General features: G+C 39.8%; 1 protein-coding gene across 9 annotated transcripts in view; it reads left to right on the top strand.

The window, feature by feature from the left end:
• Positions 1-21718, top strand: part of LOC5572559 (endothelin-converting enzyme homolog) — a 129878-nt gene that overhangs the window by 105063 nt on the left and 3097 nt on the right. For all 9 annotated transcript variants that reach the window (XM_001654022.2, XM_021849955.1, XM_021849953.1 and 6 more), the window contains exons 3-6: positions 11557-11690; positions 17766-17894; positions 17963-18208; positions 18280-18494. In XM_001654022.2, coding sequence (XP_001654072.2) covers positions 11557-11690; positions 17766-17894; positions 17963-18208; positions 18280-18494 — 724 coding nt within the window. The remainder of the gene's footprint in view (positions 1-11556; positions 11691-17765; positions 17895-17962; positions 18209-18279; positions 18495-21718) is intronic.

Raw genomic sequence — 21718 nt, 5'->3', positions numbered from 1 at the left:
TGCACTGAATTATGCAGTGCGTAATGAATATTACGCTACGCTTTTTCATTAAGCAACTGTTTTTAATTGCGTAATGACTCATTACACAACAATTTTCAGAAATTTCAAAAAAAATACCGTTTACTTAATTGTTTGCCGTTTATTGGTGCTTTTCGGTAATGGTTAGAGCTCCCATTGATGAATTTTTACGTTTCAACCTACTTTTATTCTATTTAAATTTTCTATTTTTTTTGCAAAAAAAATATATCTATTAATTAATTGAAATTAATTTTTAATTAAATGTTTTAAATAACTTTTTAAAAAGTTATCACTATTTCAATCTTTTTTTGTGGTGAAAAAATAGAGCTCCTACGCGATGCAAAGATGAGGCGATTTTGCCGTTTTTCTAAGGAGTAAAAACTCAAAATTTTCAACACAGATCCTCAAGCGATTCGAGTGAGAGTGCAATAAAATGCGAGAATTTTTTTCTGGTATTCTCTCTCTTGTTGCGATGCTCACCTTTACGCACGCTTCAAAGGAACTCTTGAGTGTCCCGTCCGAACAAGGCAATCCTTCGGGAGTTGGAGGGCACTCTTTTTGATGGAATTTTATTTTCTTGTGTTTTGTGCTGCATCTTCTTCGCTCAGTTTTCGTAGCCTCTCTGCTTAGCATTTTGTTTTCGCTCCCTCGCGAAGAGGCAAAGGCAGCACGCTGCTCTAGAGCATTATATTATCAAACATTATGAAATTTATCCAGGCAATTTTTCAAGCATTATTAAATTTATGTAGGAGATCAGGTTTTTGTTTTATTTCATTATTAATATTTTATTGATGTATATCAGATGCCTGATTGTCTGATGGATTTCAAACATTCTCAAAAAAATGTATTGTAGTACAATTCATTTATAAATCTAAGTGCTGGAGATTATCTTTGAACAAATCAACAGTGACTTTATTTTGCTGTTAGTTTGTAACCGTTCCAAAATGCACGAGGTTTTGCTTAAACTCGGTGGCTTAGGCGCCACTCCCGGAAACCGAGAGATCACCGGTCGTTTTCAACTTTGCCCGACTACTTTGAGACTTTTTCCTCAGGGAACTCGTGAACGGCTTTACTAACTTCTCCCTCACCTTGACGAACCTTCTAACTTCACGCCAAAAATTTCTTTTGACCCACGAAACCCTTTATTCCAAGACCTTAAACTCGTTCAACCCGATCGTAACCTAAATGGAGCTTGGAAGTCTGAAAGGCCAACCTACCAGAAAACGAAAAGCTAAATATCTGTAAAAGGGTGAATTCTTCGAATTGCCCAAAACGGAAAAATCAATCAGCTGTCAGAACTTCAACTACTCTTTATTCACAGAAACTCATTCGGGATGGACCTATTTACTGACGGGTATTAAGGGAAACTATCATGGCCATGAAAAAGGTTTCCACGTACCTGCGCAGGATTTTCGGTGACTCGATGACGTTTGACGTATCCGGCGGTTGCCGGCGAAGGACGGTCGTCGTTTGATCGCTCCTCGGAGCAAAGGCGGGAACGTTGCTTGTCCGCTGACGCTGCTGTAATGGCGGCAGCGACGAAGGGTCTGAGCTCGGGGAGTATGGCCGAATTAACGTTGCGGAGGAGGCGGAGGCTGGACGGAAGGCTTCCGATTTGGTCTTCTTCGAGAGCCGTAACGACGGATTGTCGTGCTTCCCGGGTTTGACCGCCTCTTCAGGGTCAAGGCCAACGTACCGACGCACGGCTTTGCCTTGGGGGCTCTGACGCGATGGAATGAAACCCCTCACCTTCAGGTTTGGTCCGATCCGGCGTACGATAATTGGCTACGTACCGACGCACGGCTTTGCCTTGGGGGCTCTGACGCGATGGAATGAAACCCCTCACCTTCAGGTTTGGTCCGATCCGGCGTACGATAATTGGCTACGTACGGGAATCGCGCTCTCGGACTCCGTTCACCGGGGTTGTAGCGTAAGGTGAACTTACACAGTACCAAAAAATAATGTGATTTACGTCTTTTGGGATGCACATAAAAGAAGCGAGCCGAATGACGTTAATTTATGTCCAATTTCAAATATGTTAGTGTCTGATTCGGGAAATGTCGATCACAGTTCCATGGTTTTCGTGTCCTTTAACATGTAAAATTACATTTTTTGTTCAATACATCTTCAAGGACACGTTTTTGTGTCGTTCCATCACTTACATCATGTGTCATTCAGTCATAACCAGAATTACGTCCAGAGTAATTTTCATTATTTTTAAGAGTGTACGACGGTTTTTGGCGACCGTCGGAGAACTTCGTTCGAAGGGTTGACGAACTTCACCTCCCTCCGTTTAACTACCATATAGGCGGGCCCGAGCTCAAATGTTTGACGATGATGGCGTCGGAAACGCCACGGGTAAACCCCAAGTTGACTCCACTTGTTGAAACTCTCAACCAGCCCGTAATACAAAAAGCGCCTAAGCGCTAGAAAGTCCAACGCGACTGGCAAAATTAGCATATTGTCAAGAAAATAAACTATAAACTAAAACAATTACCTTTTTGTACGAATTCACAAACACGAATAGAAGATTCGCGGGACCACGATCAAAGTGACCGGAAACAACACGTACAATTTACTAAAATTACAGAAAAGACACAAAAACCGTTTTAAACACTTCACTTTAAATGCACCTCTTTACACAAAACTACCTTCGGTACGTTAACGAAGGGCACAGAAAAATCTAACAACTCGAAACTCGATAACTTCTAATCTCCATCCTAGTAAAGAACGAAATGAACGAGCTTAAGTCAATCTTCCTTAAAGAAACCTACATTAAACAATCCCCTTTTTGTCTACAGAATCGCGCCAACGAATCTTTCGAATGGCGATCTTAGCGCTCCTGTAGGTTCGTCAAGATGGTGTAAATGAGTTACATATGTTCAGGAGCCATTACTGCACTCACTACGTCTTTTTATGGCATACATTTAGCCTAGACACAAACCAATTACATGCAGTTTCTATTGCAAGTTCCCATGAGGCAAAGTCAAAATGAGAATTCAAAACTAAATCTAAGATACTTTTCGTCGATATTTACAGAAAGTTATTTTATTTTACAAATTTTATTTAACAATTCAAACTATAATTTCAATATTCAATCACCGTGCTTTGTTTACATGTTCGATGTTTCCAAAGCTGCTAAAGAAATCGTATATTTTGCGTGTTTAAGTACCCTTTTCCGTCGAATCTTATTTTGTTGTGTAGTGGATCGTTGAGTGCATCATTAGCAAGTGAAGATACCGGAAAGAGATCGGAATAATTTGAGAATATTATCCACTAAACTCTCGTCGCGTTTCTGCGGTTTGCAAAAATCTGTGTTGTTTTGCTTCGTGTGTACCCTTACTGCACTTTGCTCTGGCTACCGTACCTATACACCCGTACAAAACAGGTTAACTCTACTGAGTGTGTTGTCTTGTTTATTATCGGACATCATAGTTTATCGATACGTGTTGGTCGTGAGTGAAAATTTCAAGAGTAACATTTGAAAAAATCCTATCAATATGTCACTGGTATGTTGTTCATGTGCTGGTGATATCGGTGATATCCAAGTCGAATGCCAAGGCTTCTGTAAAGCCATTTTTCATCCTCGATGCTGTGCGGTTGCTGCCGATGTGTTTGAAGAAGTGATGAGAAACAATCAGCTGTTTTGGTTTTGTCCTTCATGTACGGCGCTTATGAAGGATATGCGCCTTCGAAATACTGCACGTGCAGCTTACGAAGTGGGTCAAGGTCATGCCCTCAACTCCCATAGCGACATTATGAAAAATCTCAAAACAGAAATAATGGATGAACTGAAGGCGGAAATTCGAACCAACTTCGCCAAACTGATAAACTCAAGTACTTGTACTCCGAAATCTTCCAAACGCGTTGGTGTTGACCCCAGGTTCACCAGGAGTCGGAGGCTGTTTAGTACTGTTGCTAAATCAATCCCGAACCAACAACCACCTCTGTTATTGGGAACTGGTAGTACTCCCTCTCCGTCACTCGACATCGTTACAGTGCCTCCAAATCAACCAAAGTTTTGGTTATATTTGTCACGGATTGCTAGAGATGTATCAGTCAATCAAATATGTGCATTAGCTAAAAAACGGCTCGGTACTGATGATGTGCAAGTTATCCGACTGGTGGGCAAAGGAAGGGACATGAGTACATTGTCCTTCATCTCTTTCAAAATTGGAATGAACATGGAGATGAAATCTAAGGCGCTATCCACTTCAACGTGGCCGAAGGGTGTGGTCTACAGAGAATTTACTGACAACAGAACTGACGAAAATTTTTGGCGTCCTGTACCTGCTGCCGCATCCGACGATCCGCTGAGCCTTTCGACCGAAGATGTTGTTTTAATGGAGTAAGAATGGAAGAAGTCAACTCTTACTCCTCTCCGGGACGCAAACTTGCCACAAGTATTAAGGAAGCCTCTGTTCCTCTCACCGCAGTCGAGCCCCTCCCGCCAGCGACCAGCAGTCGTCCCGGTCCTGCGTGTGAGAAGGAAGATGAGGTCTTCCAAAATTTTTCAACAGGCAAGTACGTTATCCTTCCAAGAACTTCGTCTGCTGTACCATTCGTTGATTTCAGCATATCTCCATCAATCCAAATATTACCGACATCTTCAAGTTGGACACCGGGACGCATATTTGCCGCTTGCATCAAGGAAACCCCTACTCTTCTTACCGCAGTCGAGCCCTTCCCGCCAACGACCAGCAGCCGTCCCGGTCCTGCGTGTGAGCATGAGGATGGGGTCTTCCGAACTCCTACAACAGGCAAGTACGCTGACCTTTCGAGCATTTCGTCCGCTGTATCGTTTGTTGTTTCCAGCATAACGTCATCAATCCATTCACGTTCAACACCTCTGAAATCGACACCGGGGCGCACATTTTCCGCTAGTCTTAAGGAAGCCCCTATTCCTTTCACCGCAGTCGAGCCCTTCCAGCCAGCGACCAGCAGCCGTCCCGGTCCTGCGTGTGATTTGGAAGATGGGGTCTTCCGAGCTCCTATGAAAGGCAAGTACACTGATCTTCCGAGCATTTCGTCCGCTGTATCGTTCGTCGATTCCAGAAACCTCGTTCCGAAGGATGCACTCACCGACTCACGATTGTATGACCTATGGACGACTGCATTGGGCGATCCCCAATTGGCGATAGCGGGCCCCTCACGGAATTCTGCTTGTTTTTCTGCGATACCAAAACTTCAATTAACTGCGAAGCCGTCGATCCCATTCAATGTTTCTGGAGGATCTACACAGCATAAACGTCCGGAACGATGCCCTGAAAACCCAAGTGATATGCCATTCGATCTGCGAATTTACTATCAGAACGTGCGTGGCTTACGAACGAAAATTGATGATGTGTTCCTGTCTACGGCGGAATTAGACTACGATGTCTACGTTTTCACTGAGACGTGGCTTGATGAGTGCATTGAATCTCGTCAGCTGTTTTCTCCGGATTATTCTGTATTTCGGGTTGATCGTTGCGCTACCAACAGTTCTCGCCGTCGTGGTGGTGGCGTTCTTATCGCCGTTAAAGAAAAGTTTGGAGCGACAGTTGTTTCTACTCGAGCTAATATTGAACAACTGTGGGTTAAAATGTCGACTCAAGTGACTGATATTTTTATTGGTGCTTTGTACATTCCTCCTGACAAAAGTCAAGACGGAACTTTTATGCAACTTCATCTCGATGTTATTTCCGAGGTCTGCAGTTCACGCAGCGATGCAAGTCCGCTTGTAGTTTTTGGTGATTTCAACCAACCCCGTTTGGCATGGCTATTGAGCAACGGTTACGCTATCGTTGATGCACTAAACTCCCACATTTCATCGGCAAGTCAAATTCTTCTCGACAACATGGCATTCCAAGGCTTGCGACAACGTAATTCGATCCGTAATTCCAGTGGCCGCGTGTTGGACCTTGTGTTTAGCGATGACTCCAGTAAAAAAAGTGTACTTGCAACTCCAGCGACAGAACATGTTGTCCCACTTGATCGATATCATCCTGCTCTTGATTTCTCCGTGCAAATACCATCATCAATGACGTTCTACGAGGACATCGACCTTTCGGAACGAGACTTCCGTCGTTGTAATTTTGATGCACTAAACAGTCTTCTTTCCCAAGTTGATTGGTCCGAAGTACACCAGTGCTCTGATGTAGACAGTGCAGTAACATGCTTTAATGCCATTATTCATAATTACATTGCTGAAACAGTTCCGCTGAACAGACCGCCAAGAAAACCGGCTTGGTCTAACCGACATCTTGGTGTCCTCCGACGTCGACGTGATAAATTGCTTCAACAATACAATCGTCAAAAATGTGCACATTTCAAACGACAGTTGGACGAGGCTAGTCGTATATACCGTGGATACAATCGCTTTCTGTACAAAAATTATGTCTCCAGGAAGCAGAATGATCTTCGTCGGAATCCGAAGAGTTTTTGGAACTTTGTCAACTCAAAACGGAAAGAGCACGGCCTTCCAACAACAATGCACCGAGGAGATGTTTTCACAAGCAGTCAAGATGAAAAGTGTGCGCTTTTTGCACAGCAGTTTTCAAGCGTTTTCGTTGGCCGCATTCCTACTGTTCAGGATACTGAAGCTGCCACTTGTATAGTGCCACGTGACGTTGTTGACCTTGATATCTTTCATGTCAATGAATCAATGGTTTATGCTGCATTACAGAAGCTTAAATTATCGAATTGCCCTGGACCTGATGGTATTCCATCCTGCATCTTTAGAAAATGCGGTGCTTCTTTGGTGGCTCCACTGGTAAGCATTTTTAACAAATCGCTGCAATCGCAACTGTTTCCAACTGCTTGGAAAACATCCTACATGCGGCCGGTATTCAAGAAGGGCGATAAGACCGATTTTGCCAACTACCGTGGAATAACATCCCTTTCAGCAGGTGCGAAATGCTTGGAAACCATTGTTAATAAAGTAATGTTCAGCTCGTTCTGTTGCTATATTAGTGAGGCTCAACACGGCTTCTTCCCTAGGCGGTCGGTAGAAAGTAACTTGGTTGATTTTACTTCGACCTGCATTAGGTCCATGGATAATGGAGCGCAAATAGACGCTGTTTACACGGATATCAAGGCTGCCTTTGACACTGTGAACCACGAGATTCTGTTGGCGAAATTACTCCGACTCGGTGTTTCAACACGAATGTGTAATTGGCTGCAATCGTACCTTAGAAACAGGAGTCTCTGTGTGAAGGTTGGATCTACTGTATCGCATCCTTTTCACCCTGCATCTGGGGTACCGCAGGGCAGCAACCTGGGACCCTTATTGTTTTCGCTGTTCTTCAATGATGTGACTATCGTTCTTGCAAATGGCGGTTTGTTAATCTACGCAGACGACCTAAAAATTTTCCTCGTCGTGAGAACTGAAGCGGACTGCAGAGACCTCCAGGAGCTATTGAACCAGTTCGCACGCTGGTGTACCATGAATTTCCTGGCTGTTAGCGTTTCCAAATGCTGTGTGATTTCATACCGTCGCTGTAAATCACCAATTTTGTACGATTACAATATAAATGGTCAGGAACTCGAACGTGTGGACAAGGTCAAAGATCTGGGCGTTTTGTTGGATTACAGATTGACATTTAAACTGCATTATGCCACTATCATTGACAAGGCGAACCGTCAACTGGGCTTCATCTTAAAAATTACAAAAGAATTCAACGACCCGATGTGTCTGCGTTCCTTGTACTGTTCTCTGGTTAGATCCATTTTAGAATTTGCTTCTATAGTATGGTCACCTTATGAGGCAGTGTGGATAACCAGAATAGAAGCAGTTCAGCGTAAGTTTGTGAGACATGCTTTGAGGGATCTACCGTGGCGTGATCCGTTGAACTTGCCTCCTTACGACCATCGTTGCAGATTGCTGGGACTGGAACCGCTGCACGTCCGGCGCAAAAATAGCCGAGCTGTTTATGGATCGAAAATTGTTCGTACGGAGGTTGATTGTCCTGCTTTGCTTCAACATGTGCAATTTTATGCTCCAGAGCGCGTACTACGGACAAGGCAACTGATCCAGATAGCTTCCAGGAATACTGGTTATGGAGCAAATGATCCGTTAAATTCCATTTGCAATGAATTCCGACAAGCTTATGGTGTATTTGATTTTAACTTGACGACAAATACTTTTAGACAACGCTTAAGCAGAACACGTTTTATAAATTGACTATGTTTACATTTTTTATTGTGTTAGTATTAGTATTTCATTAAGACCATGATGTCCGATGGAAGTAATCAAATAAATAAATAAATAAATAAATAAATATAATTTTACTTAAAAAGAGAAAAACGTCAAACCGTTTTTCTGTTACTTCAATTAAACTAAAATTCAAAATATTATCTTGAAATCAACGAATTCAAAGCAAAATTATTTTGCTTAAAAAGAAAAAAAAAACGTCCCAACGTTACAAGTTTGCGTTTTTTTGCTAATATTTTATGTAAAATTTTCTTTAAAATCATATGTCTTATAAATTTACTTAACGTTTTGAAGTTCGTAATGAGATAGTCCCATCAAAAAATCAACAGAATCCCCATTGAATTTTAACAGTTATAGGCCAAATTGGTCAAACAAAATCAAGCAAAATACTGGGCAGTACTATCTAAAATATTAGGCAGATTTTTCGAAAAAAAAATTAGCGTAATTCTCACAAAATCATAGACATCAATTTTTTAGAAACCTTGAGCAGTGTTCATACAGAATTTTCAACAATATGCTTGAGGAAACAAACACTAAATTTGCTAAATCATTCTAACAAAATCATGAACGGTGCAATTTTACAGATTCCTGGTCAGGATTACAAAACAAATCTCAAGCAAGATTCTGACATAAAGCAATACACAGTTTTCACAAAATCCTTCGCATAATTTCCAAGGCAATTTCTCGCAAATTTTAAGGTAGCTTTCTCAAAAAGTGAAGGGCATGATTGCTTTAGAATACTGGGCAGGGTTCTCAGGAAAAGGTTAGATTTTGAAAGAATTTTGACTAGGGTAGAAGCACCGGTTTTGGCCATACGCTAGTTGTAACCATAGTGGATTATACACCGTTTTACATAGGCAATCAGCGTGAAACCTTTTGTGTTCGATAGATTATATTCATATGATAGAGCTACATCCATTTACTCGTCCAAATTGATTCAAAACATAAGAAAAACTATTCATTTCCCTATAATTTGAACTCACATACACCTAATTTGGCCAGGGCACTCCTAATTTGGCTACTCTCATGAGAAATCAATGCAATTGGCCAATATAGGAAACGAAGTTAAATCTCTGGCCGAAACTGGTGTCGTTGTTATATTGACCAATGGGATTTTTAAAGCGAAAAAATAGTTTTAGCTCAGTTTTGATATTTTACACACATAATATGGATTGAAAGCTTGCATTTGACATATTCGTAGTATCAATACGGCTTCCCATTTATTTTTTATTTACATTTTCTCTTAAGCTGGCCAAAACCGGTACTTTTACCCTATTATTCTTATAAAAACTTGGACTCCATCCTCATAAATTTCAGATCAAGGAGCTGTAACAATTTCAGTCTTCACATCCTCGGGAAAGGTGCTAAGTATCAATATTCTTTTTCAATTTTTCCAAAAATAACTTTTTTATTGACTGACTTTTATTCAATTTAATGAAAAAAACTGAATTACATAAAATTTTACCCGCCACCAAATCTTGTTGCTGAGATTTAGCCTGCGGTTCAAAACGGTTGGGCAGGCCTGTCCTAAGGCATAAGATAAGTTTGTACCCCAGATCATTGACGGCAAAAAATATTGCTGGTAAGTTTGCGAAACAGATTTTATGGTATACACAGACCTTTATAACTTAACTGGAACGCTATTGTGATACTTTTAGGATAATATAGACCGTCCAAACTCTGGAGTTATGCCCTTTAAGATTTATGTACATACTAGTGGTTCCGGCAAACTTCGTCTTGCCATCAAGTAGGCGGTTGAAAAACGCCATGAAACGTCCCGTGCAAAATGGAAGTTCCGTTCACTCCAGTTTTTTCAACTTTCCCGTTAAATATCCTTTACTTTTTATATGGACAAACACGTTGAAACACTTCAGGAACATAACTATGGAAGAATTTTCAAAATCCGATAGCCCGTTTTGAAGCCATTTCGTGACATACAAACACCATTCCATTTTTATTTATATACTAGTGGCCCCGGCAAACTTCGTCTTGCCATCAAGTAGGCTGTTGAAAAATGTCATGGAACCTCCCATACAAAATGACATATTAGTACCCTCCTATTTTAGCAATTTTTTCGAAAACTTCCCGAAACCTTTTCGTCGCACGAACACGTCGGAACCCTTCAAGAAGACAACAGTGAAAGAGTTATGCAAATTGATAGTCCCGTTCTCAAGCCATTTCGTGACATACAAACATCACTCCATTTTTATTTATATAGATATAGATATAGATTCTACCGTATATAATATTCATTTCGCGCCTGCAGTAGACATTCTTTGATACACTTCGTACCTTGAAATAATGCAGATAGATGTTTACCATGTTAGTTAGACATTTTGACATTTATTTTTAATTCTATATAGTCAATCTCGTTTTTGTTGTACGATCACTAACCAGATCTATAGTATTGGTCACAACTAAATGGCAAGTTAGGCCGTTAAACGTACTCCTAAGTTAAGGCTTTCGATGTCTACAAACTCTATCGAAATGGATATGTCCATAACTCATGAGGTTTTCATTTGTCAATGTCATGAAGTAGATGTCTGTTGATATATTCACTGAATAATATATTCCAACTAAATAGCAAGAAGTTTGAAAGTCTTTCGAATGCAGAACAATGTCCAAATCATACAACAAAAAACATCTTCAGTCCTCTGACTATGTCCATGTAGCATAAGTCAATTACAACATGCTAAAAATGCTGAGAAAGCATCCAAGCAGCATTTTAAATGCAACGCATCGTAACCTCATGTGAGTGCCACTCATTTCACGGCCAAGCCAAGTTCTTGCATGTGCACGCTAAAATTGTAAGAAATCAGCGCATTTTTTTCTCTACAGCTGGCATCATGCTGTCTAAAGCTCGCTAAGGCGGACGCCACTGACTGATAGTGCGGGCAGCATTCTCTGCTGACAGCGTGCCATAGTAAGAGGTCAGCGTGAAGTTTATCAACAGCCAACACCATTGAGGCGCTGGAGGGATACACACACGCCGTCGTTGTCTTCTACCGCGGATCGTTTCACTAATAGGCGCTTAAATGGCGGCATTTAGCCTCGTTATCAGTATAAACAGAGTAATACGAATCATTCAAACCAAACACCGCCCGTGTCCCTGTTGTAATCAATGGGAACAATACGCTCACGAATCGACAAGGAAAGTTGTTTACCTCCGGGGTGCGGATGACGAACCCCAACAAATGTCGGTTCCATGCTCTCTCATTTTTTTTTGCGGTCTCTTAAATGACGCATTACCATGTGTTCTCTATTGTATATTCAAATTGTTTAGAATCGCGTTTTCGCGCCATTACTGCACCCAGTCACTAATCAACTTTATTTCTGCTCTATTACAGAAATCCCAGCTGGTGGAGGCGCCGGACAGCGCTCGAAAAAGCGCTCACGTTGGTCAGCATCGTGTGCGGTATTGCTGTCGTAGCTTTACTAATCTCACTCGTTTCCGTGTTGCTGAGCGATCGGATACAGGAACGTAAGTATACTACACACAACAAATCACTTTTAGAACAGCGATATTCACAATACTTTTTGTAACTTATCATTATACTCAAGCCACTAGGAAGTATTTCTTGAATTAAATTCAATATATACTTCATTGTTGAGATGTACGAGACACAGCATTTCTTTCTTGGGTTCAGATTTAAAAAGCTTAAAGTTAAAAGTTTAACTGAGCCCTACTGTTTAACGCAGATAAATATGACGATAATGATAGTACATACGTCAAACTTAGAAAAATATTTGGAAACGAGCTCATCAAATTTATTTTAATTGACACTAAAGCGGACATTGTTATCCGAGATGGGGTTGGTGGTCCAATAGCTGCTTCATAAGCAGAAGGTCATGGGTTCAATCTCAGAACCGTCCCCTTCCTCGTACTTTGCAGCAAGCCTCTGTGCCATAAATTTACCACTAACCGCATGAATTGCCGTAGATGCAGGGGTATACCCGGTCTACTGTGGGATCCAGTTTAATGCATCATTAATTCCACCCTCTCCACTTGATATGCAGTACAATACGTGCCATTTTATAATGCTTGTGATTATGGGGTCGAGTGGTTAGAGTCCGCGGCTACAAAGCAAAGCCATACTGAAGGTGTCTGGGTTCAATTCCCGGTCGGTCCAGGATCTTTTCGTAATGGAAATTTCCTTGGGCATAGAGTATAATCGTACCTGCCACACGATATAAGAATGCGAAAATGGCAGCTTTGGCAAAGAAAGCTCTCAGTCAATAACTGTGGAAGTGCTCATTAGAACACTACACTGAGTAACCGGCTCTGTCTCAGTGGGGACGTTAATGCCAAGAAGAAGTAATCACTTGGAATCTTCTTAAGATTTCCAGCTCATTTCAAAACAAATGTTTTAAACGTCATAATGGTTCAAATGCTATTCAAGTAATACATTTTCTACCAATATTTTATAAATCGATTGAGATTTTGGATAGGTTATAATTGTTTCTTGTTTTTAGGCATGATTAATGTAGTATTCGGTCGAACATTCATTGCATGGAACAAAATAAAAATATAATCTCACTGGATTTTTTTGTATAAAGGCATTTTCAGACCTATCATAAGAATGCTTGAGCTGTATTACTTCTTCTTCTTCTGTATGGCATTACGTCCTCACTGGAACTAAGCCTGCTTCTCAACTTTTTATGAGCACTTCCACAGTTAATTACAAAGAGCGTTCTTTGCCAAAGTTGCCATTTTCGCATTCGTATGAATCTATGACAAAAGGTCAAAAGACAAAAGGTCGAAAGGACAAAAGGTCGAAAGACAAAAGGTCGAAAGGACAAAAGGTCGAAGAACAAAAAAGAAGGGACAAAAGGTCGAAAATCTTTTTTCAAAGAAGGACAAATTTCCCACCATGAAAATAGTTTTCGACCTTTTGTCCTTTCGACCTTTTGTCTTTCGACCCTTTGTCCATAAACCTTCCTGGACTGACCAGGAATCGAACCCAGACACCTTCAGCATGACTTTGCTTTGTAGCCGCGGACTCGGCTAAGGAAGGCCCCAGTTTTTGCATAAATGATTGGAAACAATATTTGGCCCATAATGGGGGAAAAGTTCGAGCCATATATTATCTTGCGGAAAATTTTGCGAATTGCTCAACATCCACATATTAAAGATCAGAGTTGGGAAAAGTTCTGAGATCCACGCTACAGTAGGCAAGCGTAGCAATTCACAGTCAATGAAGCCAGTGAAACTCACGCCTATCGCTGCTGTAGGCAAAATGCCTTGAAAAAAGCAAAACACTCGTTGCTAAGGGTAACCCAAAACTACTGTAGAAAAATGTTCTATTTCCCGCATTTACAGCCTTCAATGACACGATTGATTTAGAAAATTCATCTACCCAACATAGGCTTCTTGATGAGATTCACAATTTTAAACTACTGTAGTGAGAGAAACCACGTGATTTTCGCGAAATTCAAGCCTACTACTATTACCATTCCCAGCCCTGTTAAAGATATTTACTTTTAGCAAAATTTGCCTGATCGTGCGAAATAAGCCTCCAAATAATACTTTTTGATTTAGTTTTACGAAAAACTGCTACTTCTGGACAGATTATATTATGTGGACAATATTTTATCATGCTGTGTGTAATTTTCTGTAAACATAAGTTTATGGCTGGTATAAAGCAGAGTGAATAGGTTGAGTAGCGAAGAGTGTGAAGCTAAAAATACCTTATTGAACCGACAAACCTGGATCCTATTGAACATAACAAATAGAAACTTTGTGAGTAGTGATGACTATTGTTATCGTTGCTAACGTATGTTGGAGAGGCAGGAGCAGTTTCCAATATCCGTGGGACAAAATCTTTTGCCCTACACTAGATTCAAACTCTTGCCACATTGGTGGGGCCAAAGGTTCGTTTGAGACAATCAATTTTAAAACTGTTATAACTACAAACGGGTAAATATTTTGCCACAAGTTCGATCAGCAAAATTGTAGCCAAACTGTGTGGTAATCATTTCATTTCCACTGTTCATGGTACACCGTCATTCTTGTTTACGGCGGATCCAACTTTTGATCGAATCCTATTCGTTCGAATCCATGGCCTACTTGACTTTGCTGGCGTAAACGGGAATGCAAAACGGGTTTCGATCGAAAGAGCATTCGAACGTAAACAAGTACAGTAATGTCCCAATTTTGTCAGCCCCATGCTGCATTTAGGGAAAGAGCTAAGACCGGGAAAACAAATTACGACGGGTTGCAAGTTTTATTTTAACTTGAGAACTTAGTTTTATGATTTTTTTTAATAGAAACACTGTTTTTTTTACTTCCAGTTTCTATGTACCGTAATCCAAGGTAACATTGACCAGTTTTTTGGACAATTATTTAAAATTTAAAACTTCAAAATTTTGATCTTTAGATGATTGTATAGACATGGCCAAGGTCATAATTGACTTTATGCACCCAATATTGCCAGTATAGACGTGCTTATTCTCATTAAAATGAATATCAATTTTAGGTTGACAAAATCGGGCAAAAAAGGATGCTAAAATCAGGGGTAGACAAAATCGGGTTAATAAAAAATGCTAAAATCGGCGGTAGATAAAATCTGGGGCTGACAAAATCGGGTCATTACTGTATACGGGTGATAGTTTTTTTCTAATATATTGATTATTCCACTTAGGTCGAACTTTTGCCCCACCTTTTTTTTGTTGGGAAGGTTAAGCCACTACGTCCATTGAATTGAACTTTTGTTGCATGTCCCTTTTTACTATTCGCATCATTGAAGGAACTAAAACTGTCTACCATGAATCAAGTGAACAGCTTAAGCACTTTGACGCGTGTATTCCCAGTCAGGCAAAATAGAATTAATGAAACCCACAACCTTACTGGGATTTCCAGTCCAAATTTCACTTGGTTGTAAACAAACCCCGTTAAGAAATTTGGATCTGCGCTTGTATAATTCACTACAACTGCAGAGCAGATGTTCCGAGGTTTCGCGTTCCATATTACAGAAACGACAGATATCATTCTGAAACTGACCAATATTCTTTGAATGATATCTACTCGGACAGTGTCAAGTTAATAGGCCAGTGTATATACAAAGAACTCTCGCCTCACCTTACGCCAACTAACACCTATCTAAAGTAAAGTATTTCGAGGCAACGGTGCGCACCTCACTTTTCGCAGAAGATACCTTTTGAATTAGAAGCATTTAAGCTCCGGCTTGTAAGGCAAGTTATAAGTTACACGTTTTGAAAGTAATATTTTGAGTTATAAATTATAACTCAAAATATTACCTTCAAAACGTGTAACTAGATTTTTTTAAAGTTTCATTGGCATTTCAAATAATATAATGTTTAGCATATCCAGTCCCACGCGAATCTTTGCCTCATATTGAAGTTAAAAACTCGCGCTAAATAAACGTCAAATTTGCAGTCCGAGGCTCATCTCTTAGGAACATCAAGAAGATATTGTTGATATTTTTTATTTATTTGACGTCAAGCATTTTGTAGACCATTCTAAATTACGTTCTTCATGTTTTTTTTTTATGTAAGGTGACCAAACAATACTACAATATTCCAATATTGATCTAGCATATGCAACATAAAGTATTTTTAATGTGTAAGGATCACGAAAGTGTTGGCCAAAACGTTTTATGAAATTGAGCATATTTCCTACTTTATGAATTATTGCATTACCGGGTACCCCCGTTGAATTGACCACATTTAATCTGAACACTTTTTAATTTTTACCCCGCTAATTTGCACATCGGTCAGATTAAAAATCATCAGATTTAAAACGTCATTCAGCTCATGGAACGGAGTAAAGTGAAATGGAACGCTGTGGAACGAAACGCAGAATCAAAACAAAACAGCCAAAAGGGTAACCAGAAGTACGATTTTCTGTTGTTCGTAGGGGGACTAGAAGTTCAAATTAAAAATGAACCCCAATGGTTTGCATGAGGTACCGTTCAAATTAACGGGGGTGCACGGTATAGTGATCTACAAATGATAGTTTTGAGTCTAAGATAACTTACGTTCCAATAGGGATTCACGCTGTTTTTCGACAAACTAAGCCATGGAAGGCCCAATAATTAAAAAAGAGGAAAAGGTATTCAAAATACTAGCGGGCATAACGAACAGTTTTAAGAAAATAATATACTTTTCCTTCGAATACTACCCTTCAACTAGGCGTGGCGTCAAATTCCAAGATGGCCGCCAAATTTTTTTCACTTAAATTAATACTCTTATTCTTCACTCGACTCAAACGAATGTGCGAATCGTGACGATTAGCTCTCCAGCTGCGTGAGTCCGGAGCTGTACATTAAAATCGTAGAACATGATTTAGAAAATCGTTCATTTGACAGGGTAAATAGTATTTCTCATCTAGTTTTTGTAGCCTATCTTACTCAGCTTTCTGATGGTGATCTCAGAATTCAAAACTAGCGTTGGTGGCTAATGGTGAAAAATGGTTTTTCTGACGAAATTCAATGTGGCGGCCAAATTCAAAATGTCCACCAAAAATTGGTTAGCTTCTAATGAAAGCTATATCCTTCCTCTATACGATGCCACTAACTTTGCTTTGCGTTCCAAGAACAATATGAGAGATATCACACGAAAAAAAAACCAAAGATTAAAAAATGGGCTTTTTCGCAAATTGTTTAGCTAGCTGGCGTACGAGGGAGGGCTCCACCAATTTGAGAAAACCGATACGACCACTTTTTAGTTTTAGCATATACCAGCGATCAGTGACATAAAATTAGAATTCTAACTATGTGTGTCGATGGCGGTCTGGTTTCAGCGAGAATTCAATCCAATGCAATCTGGACAGTATATGATTGGATTGGATGAAAGAATCTGGATCTCCCATAGGGTTTCCGAAACATTTATACATGTGTGCCTTCCATTGCGGCTCAACAAATTTTCAAAGTCCAAATTTGTAACTTTTTTATGGGAGCTCACCTAGGGGTTATTCTATGATTTTGTTTCCCCAGAAATGAAGTTCTCCACAAAACATGGCGAGACATTCTGAATTTCTGTGTTATTCCATTCAAAAGCCCTTACTAATAACAAATTCAAAGGATTTTACTACAGAACTTCATGAAGAGAAACACTCCAGAAATGCATCCATTCAAATAAACTTTTTAATTGAGATACGTTTATTGGAATTAATCACCATTCAAAATAATAGTCAAGGATACCAAATGAATGTCTTCCAACAGAAGCTACTCAATTCAGCGAGATTAACTTATAAATGGACCGTTTTCTCTTTCCTTTACCAAGACAATCTATTTGCCTCTGTAATGGTTGAGTAGGAAGTTGATTTCCTGCGGAGGTGCTTCACGAGTATATTATCGATGATTCAGTAACGACGTTCGACTCCATCCAAACCAACTTATTCTATACAAAAATTCAAATTAAATTCGCATAATGTATCTCGCCTCCACAACTTTCGCCCTGGCCAGGAAGGATTGGAAGCTGTGAAAGTTGCACAAAGCTTTCTTTTCATCGCTCTGGAATATTTAATACGTTCCTCATGTTTATCCAAATAAATTCGCACTCTCCATTAATCCTTTCTCTTGCGTTCCCATTGCAGCGGATAACGGTTCTTCCCAGTCACCACTGGCTCTGACTGGTTCTCGCCGGGGTAAAAATATGAGAGTCAATTCCAATGATTCCAAGGGAACTGACAATCTCTGTCTCACGCCAGGATGCATCCATTCAGGTTAGTGATTCAATTTCAGCCGTTAAATTTATTGTGGGCTAATGGTCAGTATAAAATGTCGCCAACAGCATCGAAGGCACTGGACCAAATGGATTCCAGCGTGGAACCGTGTGACGATTTCTACAACTACGCTTGCGGTAAATTCCTTAAGGACACCAATATCCCGGACGAGAAGGTCTCGGTCAATACCTTCTCGGTGATTGGAGATCGACTCCAGGAGCAGCTCCGGTCGCTCGTTAGTGAGGACATCCACGAGGAAGAGGCCACTCCGTTTAAGCTGGCCAAGAACATGTACAAGCTGTGCATGAACAAGAGTGAGTAGACTTCTTCACTGCCTTTGGCAAAACAGTGTAATTATGAATTTTTAATGATTCCAATTTTCCAGCGAGAATCGAGGAAAAGGGCATCAAACCACTGTTAGACATTTTGGACACGTTGGGCGGTTGGCCTGTGCTGAAGGGTGACAGCTGGAACGCAGATTCTTCCTGGTCCTGGACAAAATCGGTGAAAGACTTCCGCATGCAGGGCTACAGTACCGATTACTTCTTCGATTTTTCGGTAGGAACCGATTTGAAAAACTCGACCCGTAGGATTATCGACGTAAGTATTGTTCGGACGACTTGACTTTCTATCGATTTCTCCTTTTGTAATTAATTGAGTGTAACGTAACACCTTGATAAAACAAATCATCGTTCAATTGATCGGTAAATTTGCATCTCCAGGTATAGAGGATCGAGATCAACCTGAATTCTGGGAACAAGGGAAATTCCTCAGGATTGCTTCTAGCAACAGCTCCAGAGTTTTTTTGAGCATTCCTCGAGGTTTCCTTCAAATAATCCGTGTAAAAATAATTTTTCCAATATTTTTTCCCGATAGATATTTTACCCTTGTATGAAAAATAATCCTGAGAGGTACAGTAACCCCATAGTTATGGATCAGCTAAAGGTCATTTTTCAGTACAAAATATGATTTAAGATCATGGTGGCGTTATACAAAACAAAATTAATTCCATGACACTGCAGAATGTACACTCCCGTGCAAAAGTTTGGTCCAATTGGCGCATTCGAAAGACAATGAGTTATTCTTACTTCGTAGGTATTTTGACAAAAACATTTTTTGATTTTGATTGATTTACTAAATTTTACTTAAACGCACTGAAAAAATGGACGATTTTCTCAGCATTGATTGACCAAAATTTTAAATTAGTGCCTCATTAGAAACTTGGTCTTATATTCATTGAAAAACACATGCGAAATTTGGCGGAAAAACCTGGAAACTATTTCAAATTGATTATAATAAAATAGTTTTTCAAAACATCGTGCAAAAGTTTAGGTTCAATAGAACTTACTTAAAACACGAAAAGTCTGTGAAATCTCATACCAATCATGTTCGCCCCATTAATTACGAGCAAATATGCCATTAGCTATTCTGCCCATAACTGCATAACAGTCACATTCGACATTTTTAACAATTTGGAGTTAGTACCATGGGGAGTCATCAAATGATAAATACTTTCGAACAACTTACTGAAATCTGTGAGATTGTTCTAGAAAATTCGAAAAAATACGAAGTTGTTTTGTCACATTGGTAATTAAAACCGCATAACAGTCACATGAAGATTATAAATGAGCCTCGTAATGTAATAGCAATGAAATTTCTATCAGAACTATTTTCTGATTATTCACCTAATATGCGATATAAGTTGTACAAAATATCAGCCTCTAACAAGCACTTTTGAGTTCCCGGTAATTTTTAGAAATTTTAGTTTCCTCCCATACTGCCAGAAAATGCACACTTGGTATACAATTTACTCAATGCCTACTTTTGTCGAATGTTACAAATATGCAGTTATGGATAGTATTACAATTAGTTAAAAAAAGGCTAATGTTGTAAAAAACTTTTGTACGATTCTAAACTGTAAAATTTCCTTACAAATAGCTTTGCGAATTCTGACTTAAATGTATATTTTATTATTATTAAAGAATTTTCCGAATTGTGTGCTTTGAAAGCGGACAAGTTTAATAAGTGCATAACAAAAACTTATACACGGGAAAAAAATCTGTAGTAAAATTTACTATTGTAGCAGACTACGCCCATTCTTAAAATTACCATTGAATTTCAGAACAAATTACTATGTTTATGGTATATCCCACCATATTACTGGTTCATTTGACAGAACTCATTTTCATCCATCTGTTTTCGACTACAGACATGGTAGAATCAAGCGCATTCATGGTCTGCTGAAAATTGCCGGTGCGAGCGCTTAAGTTAACCCCCTAAAATGGTAGTTTTTACCGCACAATTTTTTTGCGTGTAGGTACTTGTGGATCTTAATATGTTTGGTAAAGTGAGAAACATAAGGTGGTGATGAATTATGTTCATCGTGTTTGAGAGTTTTGACAGCCACATAATAATGAAATAAATTTAACTGGATTTTTTTACGCGTGTACGAAACGCAAAGAAGGAAAATGAGACAACTCGATACCACGCAGCCCAAAGCACATTGCGAGTCAGCACTGCCACTGCTATCTCGCAGCAGCGCGTGTAGCACCGAAAGAGATTTGAGTCGCACCCCATCCCTGGTTACCAAAATCGATTGAACTTCATGTACTAGGGTCGATGTACCAATAGCCGTATAGCTAAGAACAAACTCACAATTTTGTATTTATTATCGCTTGTGCCACTATAGGAGCACATGTGCCTATAGTAGCACTATTTTTAATTTCTGTTCCTATAGTAGCACTATCCTCACGGCCTTGGCAAAATACTAATTAAAACTGTATTTTTACAAATCTTTTATATTTTCCCTTCAAAGTGTGGGCCAAAAGCTTTCGAATGATTAAACAATGTTCTTTTTTATCAATTATTTTGTTTAACAAAAAATACTTTCTCTTAGTAGTGTTACTATAGGAACAATAGGTAAACTATAGATACAAGGGAGCCTAAATTTTAAGCAAAACTATTTGTTTCGATCATTTTTTGAACAAAATCCAGCTGTGTATCTATGTTACTTAGATAAACAGCTCCTGACTTTCATGCAAAAAATATTTTTCAACAGATCTTCAGATCTCCAAAAAATCCTCAGGTGTTCTTAGGCGAATGATAATCTTCAAAAAATTTCTTGACAGCAAGACCTTCGCAGGGGGAGGGGGTCGGTAGCCTTGAGGTAACGCTTTCGCTTCATAAGCGGAAGGTCATGGGTTCAATTCCCAGCCCCTCCACAAAAATAACCCGTCCAGCCACCAGAAGACGCCGCACGGAGGACCGTGCTTTGGGGAGCACATCCATCCTCCGTCAGTATCAGATGGTGACTGAGACAAACTGACCCACTTCGCAGGCAGCTAGCCGCTAGTCGTTTGACGACTCAGGAACACGGCAAAACGAACCACTGCAAGAGCAATTGACTATGGCTTATGGAAATCGATTGGATTAACAGCAGAGCACTCTCCTACCTGCTCGGTGTGAGAGCAAAAGAATAGAAGAGAGTGAAAGCAGATGTAAATATAGATTAGTTAAAAATAGATCTGTACCGTCGTGCGGGATGACATTGGTCCATAAGGATGACTTTGGGCCAATATTTTTACAGCAAGCTAATGTAAGAATAAATAAATCAATACGTCAAGCTTCAAGAACTCGTTATAAATAGCCAATAGATGATCAAAGATTAGATTTTTGGCGTTCCTACTAATCATGAGATGTATCGAAACAGGCGGTCAAAGTCCCCCTTGGCCCAATGTCACCCCGCACGGCGGTATCGGTAAAGAAGATACAGATCAACTGATTCCGGCACAGTAGTGGCCACAAGCACGGAGTGGCTTAAAAAA

Source organism: Aedes aegypti, chromosome 3 (assembly GCF_002204515.2).
Source record: "Aedes aegypti strain LVP_AGWG chromosome 3, AaegL5.0 Primary Assembly, whole genome shotgun sequence".
NCBI lineage: Eukaryota > Metazoa > Arthropoda > Insecta > Diptera > Culicidae > Aedes > Aedes aegypti.
The sequence above is the reverse complement of the archived record's forward strand: the minus strand, read 5'-3'. Positions and strand labels throughout refer to the sequence as shown.